The 15,852-nt window shown below is 40.8% G+C and overlaps 1 protein-coding gene across 3 annotated transcripts in view; it reads left to right on the forward strand.

Moving 5' to 3' along the window:
* Lonp2 (lon peptidase 2, peroxisomal) overlaps positions 1 to 15,852 on the forward strand; it is a 108,315-nt gene that overhangs the window by 38,467 nt on the left and 53,996 nt on the right. For 2 of the 3 annotated variants that reach the window (XM_028893971.1, XM_028893970.2), the window contains 3 exons: positions 1,075 to 1,216; positions 13,226 to 13,376; positions 15,045 to 15,171. In XM_028893971.1, coding sequence (XP_028749804.1) covers positions 1,075 to 1,216; positions 13,226 to 13,376; positions 15,045 to 15,171 — 420 coding nt within the window. Of the gene's footprint in view, positions 1 to 732; positions 754 to 1,074; positions 1,217 to 13,225; positions 13,377 to 15,044; positions 15,172 to 15,852 lie in introns of those variants that run through there. The other variant, XM_037206064.1, reaches the window with a different exon arrangement.

Consider the following 15,852-nt stretch of genomic DNA (forward strand, 5'->3'; position numbering starts at 1 on the left):
ACACTATTCCCTTGGAGTCATCCATTACTTCTGGCTCTTACAAAGATTATTATTATTTTTAAGACAAGGCCTCGTGTATCTCAGGCCAACCTCACTTGCTATAGAGCCAAGGATGACCTTGAATTTCTGATCCTCCTGTCTGGCTTAGGTAGTGCTAAGGATCAAACCCAGGGCCTTGTGCATTGCTAGTCAAGTGCTCTACATCCCCAGAGCTCCATTCTGAAATCTCAAATGTGCTAATTTCTTATTGTTAAAGAGCATTATTGTAGCTAGCTTCAGTACTGTTCACCTCCCCTGGAAAAAAGCCGTTCCCGTGACAGTTTTTCGGGCTTTCTTGTTTTTTTCAAAGGTCACTCTGTTTGTTCTGCCCTACTTTGTGCAGTCATGTGGCAGAGCTGAGGCTTGCTCTGTAAATGGGCTTTGTGGTTGTGTGGGTCATGATGTAACTGCTGCTGCTCCACTTAGTGCTGAGCGTTTTCTTCCAGGCAGACTGCCCTTGAAGCCCTTTCAGAAGCAGAATCTGCTCTGCCTGGTGGAAATCAATAGAGTGCTGCAGAAAGCTGGCCCCCTCTGGGCAAAGGCCTCTTTTTGTTGTGTAAACGTGTTTACATCTGCTGTGATTACGTAATGGTGCTGATTCACATGTGACCGCAGCCTTTGACATTTTCCCTCAATAATGCTGGACTGAACTGAGTTATGCCATTTAGTGCATGTGGGGCAAGAATACGCTAGGGTAATGGAGTCTTGATAGAGGTACTGTTTACCTCAGATTATTGCTTTTAAAAACCAGAGATTTGGATCTCTCTCTCCATCTGTCTCCCTCAAGCAGAACTATGTGACTTAAAGTTCTTCCAAAGTCATGGGCAACTCGCAATTAGAGTCAAGCAGAAAATTTGAATTGAATCGAACATCTTTTTGACACATCATAATTATGGTAGTGCTTTTGTGTACATAGAGCTTTCTTCCCGTGCTGGTGAGAACTGAGGACGTCCCAGTCCCAAGGTCTCCCTCCTCAGTGGTGTTGCCCTTTGCCTTATCATTGCTGTGACCTTACTGCTCTCTCTCTCACTCCAGGCGCACCTATGTGGGCAGCATGCCTGGTCGAATCATAAATGGCTTGAAGACTGTGGGAGTTAACAATCCAGTGTTCCTATTGGATGAAGTTGACAAGCTGGGTAAAAGCCTACAGGGTGATCCCGCAGCAGCTCTGCTTGAGGTAAGGTCTAGAAAATTCCCTATGAAATCATACTTGAGTATGAATGAATGAGCATAGGCCATACCCAAGTCACATATATCTTGGTGTGTAGTTGCTTATAAGGAAAATGGTGGAGCACAGACCGAAGTCTGAAGCTGGTTAACATCTACATAAAAATCAAAGATGCCTTCCTTTTTGTGATTCTTCCTTTTTAATTTTTATGAAGTAAATCAAAATTTATACATGCTTGGGTAAGCAGAGGTGGAGGTTTTTTGTCCCGACCACTTGGTCCCAGATAAGCACACAAACGCTTATATTAATTACAGAATGCTTGGCTGATAGCACAGGCTTGGTGTTAACTAGCTCTTACATTTAAATTAACCCATTTCTATCCATCTATGTATTGCCATGTGGCTGTGGCTTTACCGGTCCTCTAGCATCTGCTTCTTGGGCGACTCACTCTCGTCTCCCTCCACTCTGCCCTTCTTCATCCAAGTCCTCAGTTTGATTGTCCCGCATAACTTTATCCTGTCTTGCTATAGGCAAACAGCTTTATTATTAACCAATGAGAGTAATACATATTCATAGCACACATATTCCTACAGCATTCTTGTTGTTCACAGACTTAAGTAGTAAGTTGATTGCAGGAAGAAGGCCCTTTCCTACTTTAGCCTCTAAAAGGCTTTGTTAATTGGCTCCATTTTCTAAATCGCTTGACTTAGCCAGACACAGTGGTACATGCCTGTAATTCTAGCTACTCAGGAGACTAACGTAAAAAGATTGAATTCACTGTCAGGCTAGGCTGTATAGCAAGGTCCTGAAGACAGAAGTAGAGGACAGGGAGGAGGAAGAAAGGGGGTTCACACCTGCAGAGCAGCTCATTCCTCTGTGCAGACTGCTACAGCAAATTGAGAGTCCGCCTTGACTCTTTGGATCCCACTTCTTCCGTTACACAGTGTTCTCTCTGGTTAGCTCCTGACTGGCTCTTCAGTTCATAGCTCATGTGGTGCTTTTCCCCTGACCATGCAGTTAACCCACCAGCTGTCCTCTGTGTTCTTCTGTTCGTTTGCTTATGCTGTCCTGAGAATCTCTGTGCTGACTTTCACAGTTCAAGCTCTGCTCTCGGGACAGTCGGGCATTTCAGGTGTCTAGGTTTTACCATTGTTAGTCTTCCAGTTGGAACCAACTGTTTGCTCCCTGTGGTACACATGTAGCTCCTCCGTGTCGTCCTTCACTTCCACCATGTTGAATTTCTTGCCTCCCTAGGCCGTGTTTTGGCTTACCTCACTCTGTGTTGTTAATTCAGCAGGAGTTTCCAGAGAAAGCTCATCTGGGTGGTATTTTTAAATGTAAATTTTAAAGCATCTTCATGTTTTCCTCAGACTTGCTTGATAATTTGACCACTCGTGGAATTCTGGTTGGGAGTAATTTCTTCGGAGGGTTTTCCTTTGTCGCAGTGACTTTGGGCTCTAGTGTTGCCATTGGTAAGCCTGAAGTCACTCGGTTCTCTGCTGCTTTCCTGTTGGAGACCTGTGGAAGCACAGCCAGCAGGGCAGACAGTCAGGCTGAGGTAAGAGGGAAACTCGTCAGCCCGATGTAGAGAACCAGCGCTGGGCCAAGACTTCAAGTCTGGCCTCAGCTCATTTGCTCATGCCATATTTAAGCATAGCATACTTTTGGGGAAACGTTTTTGGATGGAAATTAATTCAGCCTGGTGAGTACAAGACCTAAGACATGTTTACATTGAAGATCTTTACAAAGAGCATATAGCTTCTTCTGTAAGAAGGGTTCTTGTTGACTCAGGCAGGAACAATGCTCAAGGCAAGTGATTCTCAACCTTCCTAATGCTGCAGCCTTTTAATACAGTTCCTCAGTTGTGGGCACCCCCAACCATAACATTATTTTGTTGCTACTTCAAAACTATAATTTTGCTACTGTTATGAATTGTAATGTAAATACCTGTGTTTTACATAGTCTTGGGCAATCCCTGTGAAAGGGTCATTCAACCCCCAGGTTGAGAACCACAGGTCTAGGAAGAATGACTGCGGTAAACATAATCCTTGTGGCAGTGGGGATTTGGCCTGGCCATAAAATAACACAGAAGTCACTTAAGCGCCTGTAGAGTACAAGTTACATCTCTCATAAGGATGAGTTTTATGGTCTAGAAGTAATGCTCAAGTTTCTAGGGAGAGAGGGCCTAGGATGAGTAAAACATTAATTCTGGGGGATACAAGTAGAGGGTGGCCCATCAGACCGCAAAGAATCACCAGGTTGTAAACTACATCGATTCCCAGCATTCCAGGAAGAGGCTAAGCATCTCTTTCCTTTAAAGAAGGAGTGTAAGTTGAACTTTCCTGGCTTCTCCAGTGCTTATCTGTGTGCACAAGGCTTTTGCTCTCTACAAAAACTCAGAATCTTCTCTTTATTTCAGTGTTGTTCAGTTTTATAATATATATCATATATATGCGTTAGCATACATATATATTAACCTTATATACATTATATATATTATTATAATAACCTGCCTGTTGTGGGTCTCTTCCCAAACATTTTTGCTGATTCTTTAAAAAAATCCTTGAATTTTTCTTGTCCTTCATTTTGGAAGATTTTCTTTAATTTTTTATTGATAACTTTTCCATCCTTTTGTTAGAGCTCAAATTTTTATTTCTATTTCATGTGTATGAGTTTTGGTGGCACATACGTTCATATACCATGTTTGTGCCTGGTGCCCACAAGAGGGCATTGGATGTCTGTACCTGCAGTTACAGATGGCTGTGAGCTGCCATGCAGGTGCTGGGAGGGGATCTGGATCCTCTGCAAGCACAGCCAGTGCGCTTAACCACTGAGCTGTCTCTCCAGCCCAGAGACATTGGGTCTTTAATTGTCATGTCTTTTCTTTCCTGCTGTTCACTCCCTTTATTTTTTGTTCTACTTTCTGTGAGATCTTCTTCAGCTTTATCTTTTTTTTTGGGGGGGGGGCGGTTCTTTTTGGGTTTTTTCAAAACAGGGTTTGTATTATCAGCCCTGTTTGTCCTGAAACTCACTCTGTAGACCAGGCTGGCCTCGAACTCACAGAGATCCACCTGCCTTTGTGTCCTGAGTGCTGGCATTAAAGGCGTGCACCACCACTGCCCAACCCAACTTTATCTTTTAAAAACTGAAACTTTTCATTTATTAGTCATTTCAAAAAACATCTCAATATTCTTTTCTAGCATCCTGATTTTGATATATAGAGGTAATTCTGTGAAAAAGATATTGATTTAAATTTAAAAAAAAAATAATTTTCCTTCTCCTTAAACTATTTTATATATACATATATCATGTTAGAGTCTTTCATTGGATGTCTGTAAAGTTTCAGTTCTGCATTCATATTTAATAGCAAAGAATTGGAAAGCTGTGGACACAGGAATGGAGTGTGTTGACTACAGTCACATTGGGGTCATCTGCTGGGCTGTGGGTTTTCTTTTCCCCCCTTAAGATTTATTTTACTTTTTAATTTATCTGTATGTGTGTGTGCACATGTTTGGAGACTCTAAGGGGGCATTGGAGTTCATGGAGCTCGAGTCACAGGCAATTATAAGTTATGAGCTATTTGACATGGGCACGGGGAATCAAACAGTCCTCTGTATGAGTAGTAAGTTCTTTGTCTTGTCTTTTCTTTTGTTGTTTGTTTTTAGTTTTTCAAGATAGCATTTCTCTGTGGAACTCGCTTTGTAGACCAGGCTGGCCTCAAGCTCTCAGAGATCCGCCTTCTACTTTCTGAGTGCTGAGATTAAAGGCATATGCCACACTGCCTGACCAGCAGCAAGTTCTTAAGCACCAAGCCATCTCTCCAGCCCCAGTGAGGTCTTTCTTCCCGGGTTTTCTTTCCCTCAGAAAAGACTCTTGGCTCTCTTGAGCATGAAGGCCAGCACTAGGAAATAACAAGAGATGACAATAACTAGGATGTCACTGTATTCAGCATCTATGTGTGCGCAGTTTCCTGAGCCTTCGAAGAACAGAACTTGCTCTTCTCAGCTGTGCCCAGTGTCTCATGGGCAAACAAACAGAAAAGAAACAAAACAACACTGGTTTTTTCTTAAGAAAATAAACCTCTGGTGTTGAGAGGGATGTGTGTAAGTGAAGGGGCACGTGTGTAAGTTCTAGAGTGGCTCCAGTGATGGTCTTCCCAGGGAAATTCAGAAGATGATGCATGCTTGCTTTTTCTAACTTTCTCTTCATCGAGACAGTGTTGAACAGCCAAACTAAACTCACTTAGAGGAACAAGGTCTTCTGTTGTCAATTCTTAATTTTCAATGCCAGCAATCCTTGTTTCCAATTCATAAGGCATCCTTGAAAACGAGACCAAAAAAAAAAAAAAGTCATGCTGTTCTCATTAGCCTGTTGCTTTTCTGACTTTTTCTCTCTCTCTTTTTTTTCGGTTTGGTTTGGCTTTTCAAGACAGGGTTTCTCTGTCTGTCCTAAAATTCACTCTGTAGACCAGGCTGGCCTCGAACTCAGAGATCTCCCTGCCTCTGTGCCCCCCCTCCCCCCAGTGCTGGGATTAGAGGTGTGTGCCACTGCTGCCTGGCTCTGTCTTTCTCTTATTTTTATCTCTCTTTTCTGATTATCCACATTGTGTACAACTACCATCTGGACGTGTACAAGTGTGTAACAGCTGGCTGTGTAACAGCTGGCTGTATAACCGCTTTTAGTTGTTTTCCTAGCACTTTGTTCTTTGTCATTTCCAGTTTAACACTCCCACTAGTAGAGTTCAGTATTGACTGCATTTCCATGAAAATCTTAAGAGTCAGAGAATTACGGTATGAACCCATGACTGACTAATAATCCCCAACACTTCCTTTACTTTCCTGCCATCCTAAGAGATACCCTGTCAGGGAATCGTTGAGATGTACATCTCAAACCCTGTCACTTGCCATCTTTTTGTCTCTGTAAGGACCTACCAGTGGCTTCAGTAGTCCCATGTGAAAAGAGAAATACCCAGCTGAAGTTATGATGGGCAGTTCCATTCACAAGTAGAGAGAGGAGGCCAAGAGTGATGTAAGCTGCCACCCTCCAACTAAACCAGGGAGCTTTATCTTACAAAACGCATCTAGATATATTGTATTGATTTTGAAATTTTATCACCTTACTGAAGTGTCAGGAAAATGTCAGATATCATTAAGCACACGAACACATGTATAATAGGAAAGAAGAAAAGGGAACAATTGTTTAAAGAAATAATGGCTAAAGTCTCCCAAAAAATGAATTTCTAAAAACTGAGCTTGACTTCATTATTTTACATTGTATTCATAAATCAAAGTATCACTTTGTACCTCATAGTATATACATCTGTAATTTGTCAGCGATACAACTTTTAAAAAAATTAAGCATCAAAAACAAAAAAATTGTTAAGAAACCATGGTTCTTTTTAAAAATAAAATAATTTTACTACTTTTTTTTAGGATTTCTTACATGCATTCAGTGTATCTTGATCATATTCAGTCCCTACTCCTCCCTCTAGCCTCCTAAATCCAGTCCTGTCCTCCTACACCCTCCTAACTTCTTGTATTTTTTATAACCCAACAAAACCATATTTCAAACTTGAAAGTAAAATAAAAGCATTCCCAAATAAAGAGTAAGAATTCACTTTCAGCAAACTCACCCTACAGGAAACACAAAAGGAGAATTTCAAATGGAGAATGAGCAGCTCAGAGCTACAAACAAAAGCACCAAAGAGGGGATTTCCTTAGTGAAGAGAGGAGAAAGGCTTCTTCTCCTCACTGCTTTAAAAAGCAGTTCCATAGAAGAGTGTGTGTGTGTGTGTGTGTGTGTGTGTGTAATATGCATATGAAAATATGTTTACAGTGGGGGTAGGAGGAAACAAAGCTGTTCTTTGCTGGGGTAAGGAAGTGACTAGTCAGAAACACAAGGCAGCAGGAAGCAGAACTCCACAAAAGACCTACAAGCAGGTAGCAACAAAGAAGGCTGGAGTAGCTATACTAACATCGAACAATAGGTTGTGAAGAACAGTATTTCCTAACAAGGGAAATCTACCAAGAAGTTACAGTGGTCTTCCCACTACCACACACACAACAGAGCCCCAAGACACTCGGAACAAAACTGATAGACAGGAGAAGTAGAGATTGACCAGTAATGGTGGATAGCGGCATCACCACCCTACTTTCAGTTGTGCTGGAAAGCAATTAGACCCGGGGGAATAGAGAGCCTCGTGGTCTTCTGTGGAGCACTTTCTACCAGCAGCAGCATCCACATCTTCTCAAGCTCACAGGGAACATTCTCCAGGATAGAATGTGTGCCACACCATGAAAGAAGCCACAATATAGTTAAAGGGATGAAAGCATAGGATGTGTTCACCTAAAGCATCACAGCAACTGGAAATCAACAGTGGGAATTGGAAGAAGTCACAAATACATGGAAATTACACATTCCTGAGTAACCGGTGGACCAAAGAAGATGCAAGAGAAATTGGAAAGTCATGTAAAGTGAATGAAAAAGGAAACGGTCTAGTAGACATTAGACCCGTGTTCTCAGCACTTCTCCTCAACTAGTAACTTACTACAACTTCAGTGTTTAGTATAGTGTCCTAGAACGTTACTTAAACTATTTCTTAAGTTTGGTGTTATTAGAGTCCTTTTTTTTTTTTTTTTTTTTTTTTTTTTGGTTTTTCGAGACAGGGTTTCTCTGTGTAGCTTTGCGCCTTTCCTGGGACTCACTTGGTAGCCCAGGCTGGCCTCGAACTCACAGAGATCCGCCTGGCTCTGCCTCCCGAGTGCTGGGAATAAAGGCGTGCGCCACCAACGCCCGGCAAGTCCTTTTTTTTTTTTATAAATAATTAAATTTTGGAAAAGCTAGTGTTTTGAGATCCTCTAGCTGAATTAAGGGTCCTGACAAAACTTCAGTAAGCTGGATGCAAGTGTTTGTGTACTACCTTCCACAGAACACTTCTGATCTGGGGGATGGCCTGCGACCCAGCTCACTGATCCCCCACCGTATCCCTCACAGGAAGCCTGGCACTGGCAGATACTCCCCGGCTCTTGTTTGACCTGTAACCAGTATATGCCTCCAACCCTCTGGCTCTGGGGAACCGACTTGTGTTCTGCCCAGTGGTGTCTTGGGGAAAAACCACACTGGGCTATCTCCTTTAACTGAAAGGCACAAAGCTTGTATATCACCACAGTAAGAATAAGTTCAGCTTTTGCTAACAAATTGAGGGCAAGGAGAGAGCACCATGAGACAGAAGGGCAGTCTTGTCCTGGGTCACATGAAGTAGCAGACAAGAAGGGAGACAGTCAACTGACAGTGTGCAGAGAAATAGCTGTGGGCCATTTTATAGTCAAGTGCCTGAATGGCCACTCCAAAGGAAGCAGCAAGAAAGGGTCTTCGTGGGTCTTTTCTGATCCTATGTGGCACAGTCATGGCTTTCTTGATTGCCAGTAATAAATACACCAGGACTTTTAAAACAAAAACAAAACAACCAATGTGTATCTTATCCCCTCATTTTTTTCAGTGTTTTGTTTTGTTGTGTGTGTGTGATGCCAAGGATAGAATTCAGGGCCTTGCACATGCTGTCACCCCCCCACCCCCACCCCCACCCCCGTAGGTTGTTTTTATTTTAGCCTCCATGTTAGTCCTAGCTGGTGTTATTGCATCAAACAGCTGCAGTGTTAAACAGTTGCCACTGATTACTGGGGTAGAACTTGTTGCGTGAACATTTTCTTAGGTAAAAAATAGAGAGCTTTTCCAAGAACATGCCATGTGGGCCAAATACTGACAATTCTCCAGGCCTGAGGCTAGAGAGCTCTAATTCTGCTCTGCCCTATGGTGATTTCTAGGCTACAGGTTTTCACACTTTCCTAGTCACAAAGCTGGTTTCCTAGGCGTCTGTCAATCTGGGAAAGGGAGGTGGAGTTAAAACAAGTTTAAATACTTGTTGGGATCCAGTGTTTTTCTGGAATATACACCGTTTGGGTGATTCCAGGTCAAAATGAAACATCAAAAGAGGTCGATTTGGACCTTTTTGCTGGAGGGATGACTCATTGCTTTTGTGGAGGAGCAGATTTTTGGAGTTCCTGGCTCTGCCTCATCCTGTTGGAGTTTTAAATGATTTCGGTGCTTGCTTTTGACATTTTTATTGTGGTTTATCTCCTGTTTAGATAATATGTATCTTCAGACTACCTTTTTCAAGGATTTGTCTTTGAGCTGTGTTTTGAGCCCTTTCATATTTGAAGCCTCTTTGTTATTTGTACCATTAGCTTCTATGTGTTCTGTTCATAAAACATGTTAAAATTATGTCCTTACATACATGCATAAAATGAGGATGGGTCATCTGTTAAGGCCACCACACAAAATACTAGTGTAGTTGGCTTCTAAAAACTTGACAGCTTTGAAGGCTGGAAGTCTAAAATCAGATGTTGACAGGTTACGTTCCTCCCAGAGTTTCTGTGGCTTCTGAAGGTCTGTCTTCTGTGTATGTGCATTGCTGGGGACTTCTGTTCTTGAAAAGATACCAGTTAGATAACATTAGGACCTCATGCCCAACCTCTTTTAACCTTACTCTCTCCTTAAAAGTTCTATGTCCAAATAATCACAGTGTGTGTATGTGTGTGTGTGTGTGTGTGTGTGTGTGTGTGTGTGTGTGTGTGTGTGTATGGTATGTATGGTGCATTTTTAATAAAACCAATGTGTTTTAATTAAATAATTGTTTTTGAATTCATAATGTTATCATGAAAACTTATTTCAAAAAGAAAAATGCCAACTCTGTTATTTTCTTGTTCAAGTCTTTGTCTTTAATGGTATGTTGCAGTCATCTTTTAAAACTACTCTCTGCATGTCTGTTTTAGTTTCTAGGAATGCTTAACCTGGCACACATGTGCCAGATGCATAAATTACAATGAAAGCAGGTGAGTGAGCACACCATAACTAGCTTTGCCCACTGACTGTCTGCTCACTTTAACATACTTGGTGTGCTATTGAGTGAAGGCATCACTTCAGGTTATATATTGTTTTGAAAGCCAATTTCTTCCTAGTATCTTCAGATAAATAAGATGAGTGTCAGGGTTTCTACTTGTATTTTGTAGGAGGTCATTTCCCACTCTGGCCACTTACCTAAACATCTAAAACAAATGTGTACCCACATGGGTAGAGGACTCACAGTGGTCTCTTTGCTAACCTTTATATCTTATATATGTTACATAATTCTGTGTATTCAGGATTTTGAAGATTTTAAAGAAAAATCCAGGCATTGTGTCTTTTTGTAAATATTTCAGTTCCTATCGCTAAAAGGAATAGCTTTTTATAAATGATAATAGATGGATAACCATACTATCATTCCTCATTATGGTGATTACCAAGCCATCTCTGGTCAGTGTAATATTGCCTGTAAAAATGTAGTTCACCTCTTTTCAGAAAACATTATTGAAGAACACTTCTCAGTGGATACCTCACTCTCCACACACACAGGTTACATCCCTGTCCCCTGACTTCACCCTCCAAGGAGTAAAGTGTTGCATCTCAGCTTCTTCCGTACTTCTCAGGCATGCCATGTTAGACAGGAATTCTTTTCATAGGGCTGGTGTAGAAGTTGGAAGAAAAGGAAGAGATTGTTCTAACCAGCCAGGAAAGCCAACCGTGTATGTAGCTGAGCTGTAGAGACAGATAGCCCTGGCACTAAAGTAGGCTAAATGGCAGAGGTTTTGTGGTGACCAAGAGCAAAGGGCAATGCTGTTCTTTTGTGTGTTCATCACTTTGCCCTGAGGCTTACTCTGAGAAGTAGTTATTAGAAATTCTTTTCTGCTATGTTATTGATTAGTATTTCTGAAGCTTTTAAAAAGGTGTTTAAAAAACACCTCCCTTGGTGTTTTTCTTGAATAAAAGATTGAGGACTACTAACTTTCTCTTCTCATCACCTAAATCCCTTATAATCCTTTTTCTTTCCTAGACTCCAGTGATCTTCCCACTTAGCCTAGGATTATAAGACACTTGCCACCATACCCATATGTAGTATTTTATATATATTACAAGAGGATTTATCAGATTAGTTTACAGGTATGGTCTAGGTAGTCCAACAATGTCTATCTCACGCTAGAGAAGCCAAGAATCCAATAGTTGTTCAGCCCACAAGGCCAGGTGTCTGAGCACTAAGTCTCAATCTGGCACTGAAGGCCTGGAACATCCCTGGAGAGCTGCTGATCTTCATTTTATATTGGAACCCAAAGAAGCTCATCCCAATGTCAATGAAGAAATGCAGTACCAGGACAGATGAACTTGCTGTCAAGACTGAGGGCAAGTAGCACAAAGCAAAGCTTCCTTCTTCCAAGGCCAGAGCTTCCAAAGCTTCCTTCTTCCAATGCTGCCCCATTAATCTGGTCAAGAAAATTCCCACAGGCATGCCCTGTGTGACTTGCACACAGGTTACAGGTCCAGTCAGGTTGACACCAATATTAGCCATCACACACACTGTCTTGTTTTTAAAGGGTAAAATATTACTTCATCTGAAAATCTGAAAGTGTGGTTATTCTTCACCAAGAATATTATTAGAGCTTTCTTTGGGGGAATTGAAAGTACTTTATTGTTTTTATATTAAACATTATTGTGTTTTATAAAAATGTGAAATTAGGATCTTCTGGGAAATGCAGTCTAGAGAGATACAATAAGTTTCTGAAATTCAGGATTCTAAGTAAAAGGCTTTGAATTAAAATTAGCTGGTGTGTGTGTGTGTGTGTGTGTGTGTGTGTGTGTGTGTGTGTGTGTGTGACTTTAAAAAGAAAATCAGAAGCAAGAAGAAGCTATTTTATGGTGAACTTACAATGAACATTTTAAGAGACTAAATTTGATATTTTTGGTTTGTGTTAATTTTTTGTTTGTTTGGTTGGTTTTTTGTTTTTTTTCTTTCTTTTTTTCCTGGGTCGCCCTGGCTTTCTGGGAACTCACTGTAGACTAGGCTGGCCTCAAATTCGGAGATGTGCCTGTTTCTGCCTCCCAAGTGCTGGGATTAAAGACGTGCACCACCATACCTGGCCTGTGATGAATATTAAGTCATGCAATTTCCATTTTGAATATGTATATCAACCCTAGAGAGTTCTGAGTGAAAATATGTTAAAGGTTTCGGACATGCCTGAGGGTTTAACTAGCTTATATCATGTTTAACTTGTGAACATGAGTGCCTATAACTTGAAGTACATGAGCAATAACCTGAAGATTATCTCTTTGTTAATACAAAGTTGTTTATTTTAAGAAACTAATTACTAAGGAGGCCACAGAGATGGCTGAGCTGGTAAAGACACCTGCCACCTGGACCCATGTGATGAAAGGAGAGAATTGATTCCCATAGGCTGTCTTCTCACCTCCATAAGCATGCTGTGGTGCACATGCATGCAAGTGTACACATATCCAAAATAAAAAAAATTAAACCACATAATTAAGACTAGTTATTAAATTAGCTATTGCATCAGGTTAATAACTATTTTTTTTTAGGTCTATTGGTGTTTTAAGAAGTCACTTTCTCATTGTGCTACATCAGAATACAGTGACAACTTATAGAAGTTTGTTTCATTTGGCGTTCCCCTTCTAGGCAAAGAATTTATACCAGACATTCAGATAATGTCTGAAGAGATATCTACTGATTATTAATTTACCTAAGAATTTTCAAATAATCTGCATATTTACTTTATGTTCCATAGTGACTAAGACAGCTGTGTTACCAAAAGTAAAAGTGGTTCTGCAGGGTAGGTAGCTTGTGATCCACGGGAGCTGGTAGTGGAGAGGTCTGCGGACAGAACTCAGCAGTGTGGTGTTTGTGGCTTTGTGTGGGTATGCCCGCCTGTGCTTCCAGTTATTTGACAGTAGAACTTGTGACATTTTTTTAAGGATATAGGATATGGGGAGATCAGGGTTTTTTGTTATCCCAGTGTTTATCAGCTAACTCTATTGAACAGAAATGTCAACCTTGCTGATACGTTGAGTGGGTTTTAGATTGTGGAACTTTCTGTTGTAACTAAGTTTGTTTAAATGTTAATCATTCTTTCCTAGGTGTTGGATCCTGAACAAAACCATAACTTCACAGATCACTATCTAAATGTGGCCTTTGACCTTTCCCAAGTTCTTTTCATAGCTACTGCCAACACTACTGCTACTATTCCACCTGCTTTGTTGGACAGGATGGAGATCATTCAGGTTCCAGGTACTTCATTCATAAATATATAAACACACACACACACACACACACACACACACACACACACACACACACACTTTGGAGCATACCCTTTAAAATTGGTTGTGTTATGGAGTTTCATTTGTCTAAAAGTTCATTTGTCACTATTTAATCTTCCAAAGTTCTGCACAGAGTGTATAGACCATCTTTTCTGTAGCTCCAGAGTCAAACAAGAGTTTGTTTGTTTGTACCATGACAGGTGAGAGTCAGTGTGTGTTCTAGAAGACATCCAGCAAGAGTCAGTGTTGACTTCACACTCGGCTCCAATGCTGCCTTCAGGGATGATTTCTTCTTAGAATGTCAAACATTATTTTCTGAAGCAATTCTCAAAATTACAGGTGAAAAGGATTCATTTCTACAAAGCCAATGTCTTAGACCCAGATACAGCTTTACCCCTCTGTAAGGTTTTGAAGGCTCTCTCCCTTTTTTCTGAGAACATGTTACACAGTCATTGACTGTAGTAACTCCTCCTGGATGACGCTGGCCCCACTCTTACCTAAACGCTCATGGTGCTTCCAGACGATCTCTTCCCTTCAGTTGATTATGTCAGGTAGTTACATGGTTGTTTGTGTTTTTCAGCCATGTCTTCTTGTCTTTGTAGTTAGACTCAGATCCTAACCCTTTCACTTTATTTAATTACTCAAAATTATTTTTGTCTTAAAAGAGATCCAACATCAATGGAGTACTCACTCCAGTGAAAATAGGGTAGACTCTAAATATATTCAAAATGTAAATGTAGCAATGTATTTTACATTATAAATACATTTTACTCTTCAGTAAATGTTAATTGAATTTTTTGCAAACCTTGTAGATTCTCTAATTTAGTTTTAAAATGTGGTGAAGTAAAATGTTGCTTTCGTGTATTCATAAGACTAAAGTAAATGAAGGATGTTCAGTTGTCCAGAATCTACACGTGAGGCAGCCAGTCCATGCACTGCACTGCCCTGCACTGCTGTGACAGGAAGAGATGAAAACATTGGCTGCAGAGGTGGGCTCTGTGATACTGCCTCTTCCTTTGACAGATGCAGTCCTGTCCTCTAGCCTGTGTGATGCTTTCAAGCCTCTTCTTCCTAACCGAAAGATGCTTTATCAGCCCATGTTTATTAGAGAGAGTACATTAGGTGGGATTCTTTTTCTTACAGAATTTAAGCTCGTTGGGGCTTCTTAGTAATAACATAATCTCTTAAATATGTAATATATATTTTTATAAAATGTGAAGGTAAAAAATCGAAACTGATTTTGTATATATTTCCTTATTCTGCTATAGTATTAGTTGAAGTAATACTTAAGCTCATTCTAAATCTCAGGTCTACTGAATCTGCATTTGATTCATTAAATTTTGTGGCAGGGACTACAAAGATGGTTCATCAGTTTAGGGCACTTGTTGCTCTTACAGATGACCTGTGTTTGGTTCTCAACACCCATGTAGTAACTCACCACCAACTATAACAGCAATTTCAAAGGCTCCTACACCCCCTTCTGATATCTATGGGCACCAGGCATGCACATGAGGCACCAGCATACATGCAGCCAAAACCTTCACACACATAAAGTAAATTACACTTAAAAACCAAACAAGACGTGACATTGTGGAAGCCTGGCCAATAATTATAGACCAGGTCTCTTCTTCCCCAGGATATACACAGGAAGAGAAGATAGAGATTGCCCACAGGCACCTGATCCCTAAGCAGCTGGAACAACACGGCCTGACTCCTCAGCAAATTCAGATCCCTCAACTGACTACTCTGGCCATCATTACCAGGTTAGTCATCTTGAAAACGGGATTTTTTTTCCCCATGCCAATAATTTGCTGAAAGTCTGTGCATTGAAGAAATGTTTAACTGTCATCCTAGACCATGAATTCCTCTAGCAAATGGAAAGCATTGCTGTAGCTGTGACTAGCTCTGGATGAGGAGGAATTTCATAGCGAAACCATGTAGAATTGTCTTTGTTGCAAAGGGTCTTCATAGAGCCAGAACTTTGACATTGCCACAATGGCAAACTAAGGGCTAATTTAATAGGTTAAGAACCAAACTCATGAAAAATATAGAAGTGTTCCTTTATGCACATTAAAACCTAGAGTCAAAGCCAGGAGTGGTGGCTCACACCCTTAATCCCAGTAGGGAGGTAGAGGCAGGTGGATCCCTTAGTCCTAGGCCAGTTCTAGCTTGGTCTGCTGAACAAGTTCCAGTACAGCCAGGGCTATACAGAGAAACCCTTTCTCAGGGTGGGGACAAAGCAAACAAACAAACAAACAAAAACAAATCAAGCTGCTACTTTCAGACAACCGTTTTATGTTGTTCATCTTTTTCTTTTCTTGTCTGATAGACTAAAATAATAATAATAGTCCTTGGAGTTTTTGATGCTGAGACTTCACAATGGAGCAATAGAGAATTTGCTTTCCCAAGTCTGCTCCAGAGTGCTTAAGCCCATGACAAATACC

Source organism: Peromyscus leucopus, chromosome 5 (assembly GCF_004664715.2).
Source record: "Peromyscus leucopus breed LL Stock chromosome 5, UCI_PerLeu_2.1, whole genome shotgun sequence".
Classification (NCBI taxonomy): domain Eukaryota; kingdom Metazoa; phylum Chordata; class Mammalia; order Rodentia; family Cricetidae; genus Peromyscus; species Peromyscus leucopus.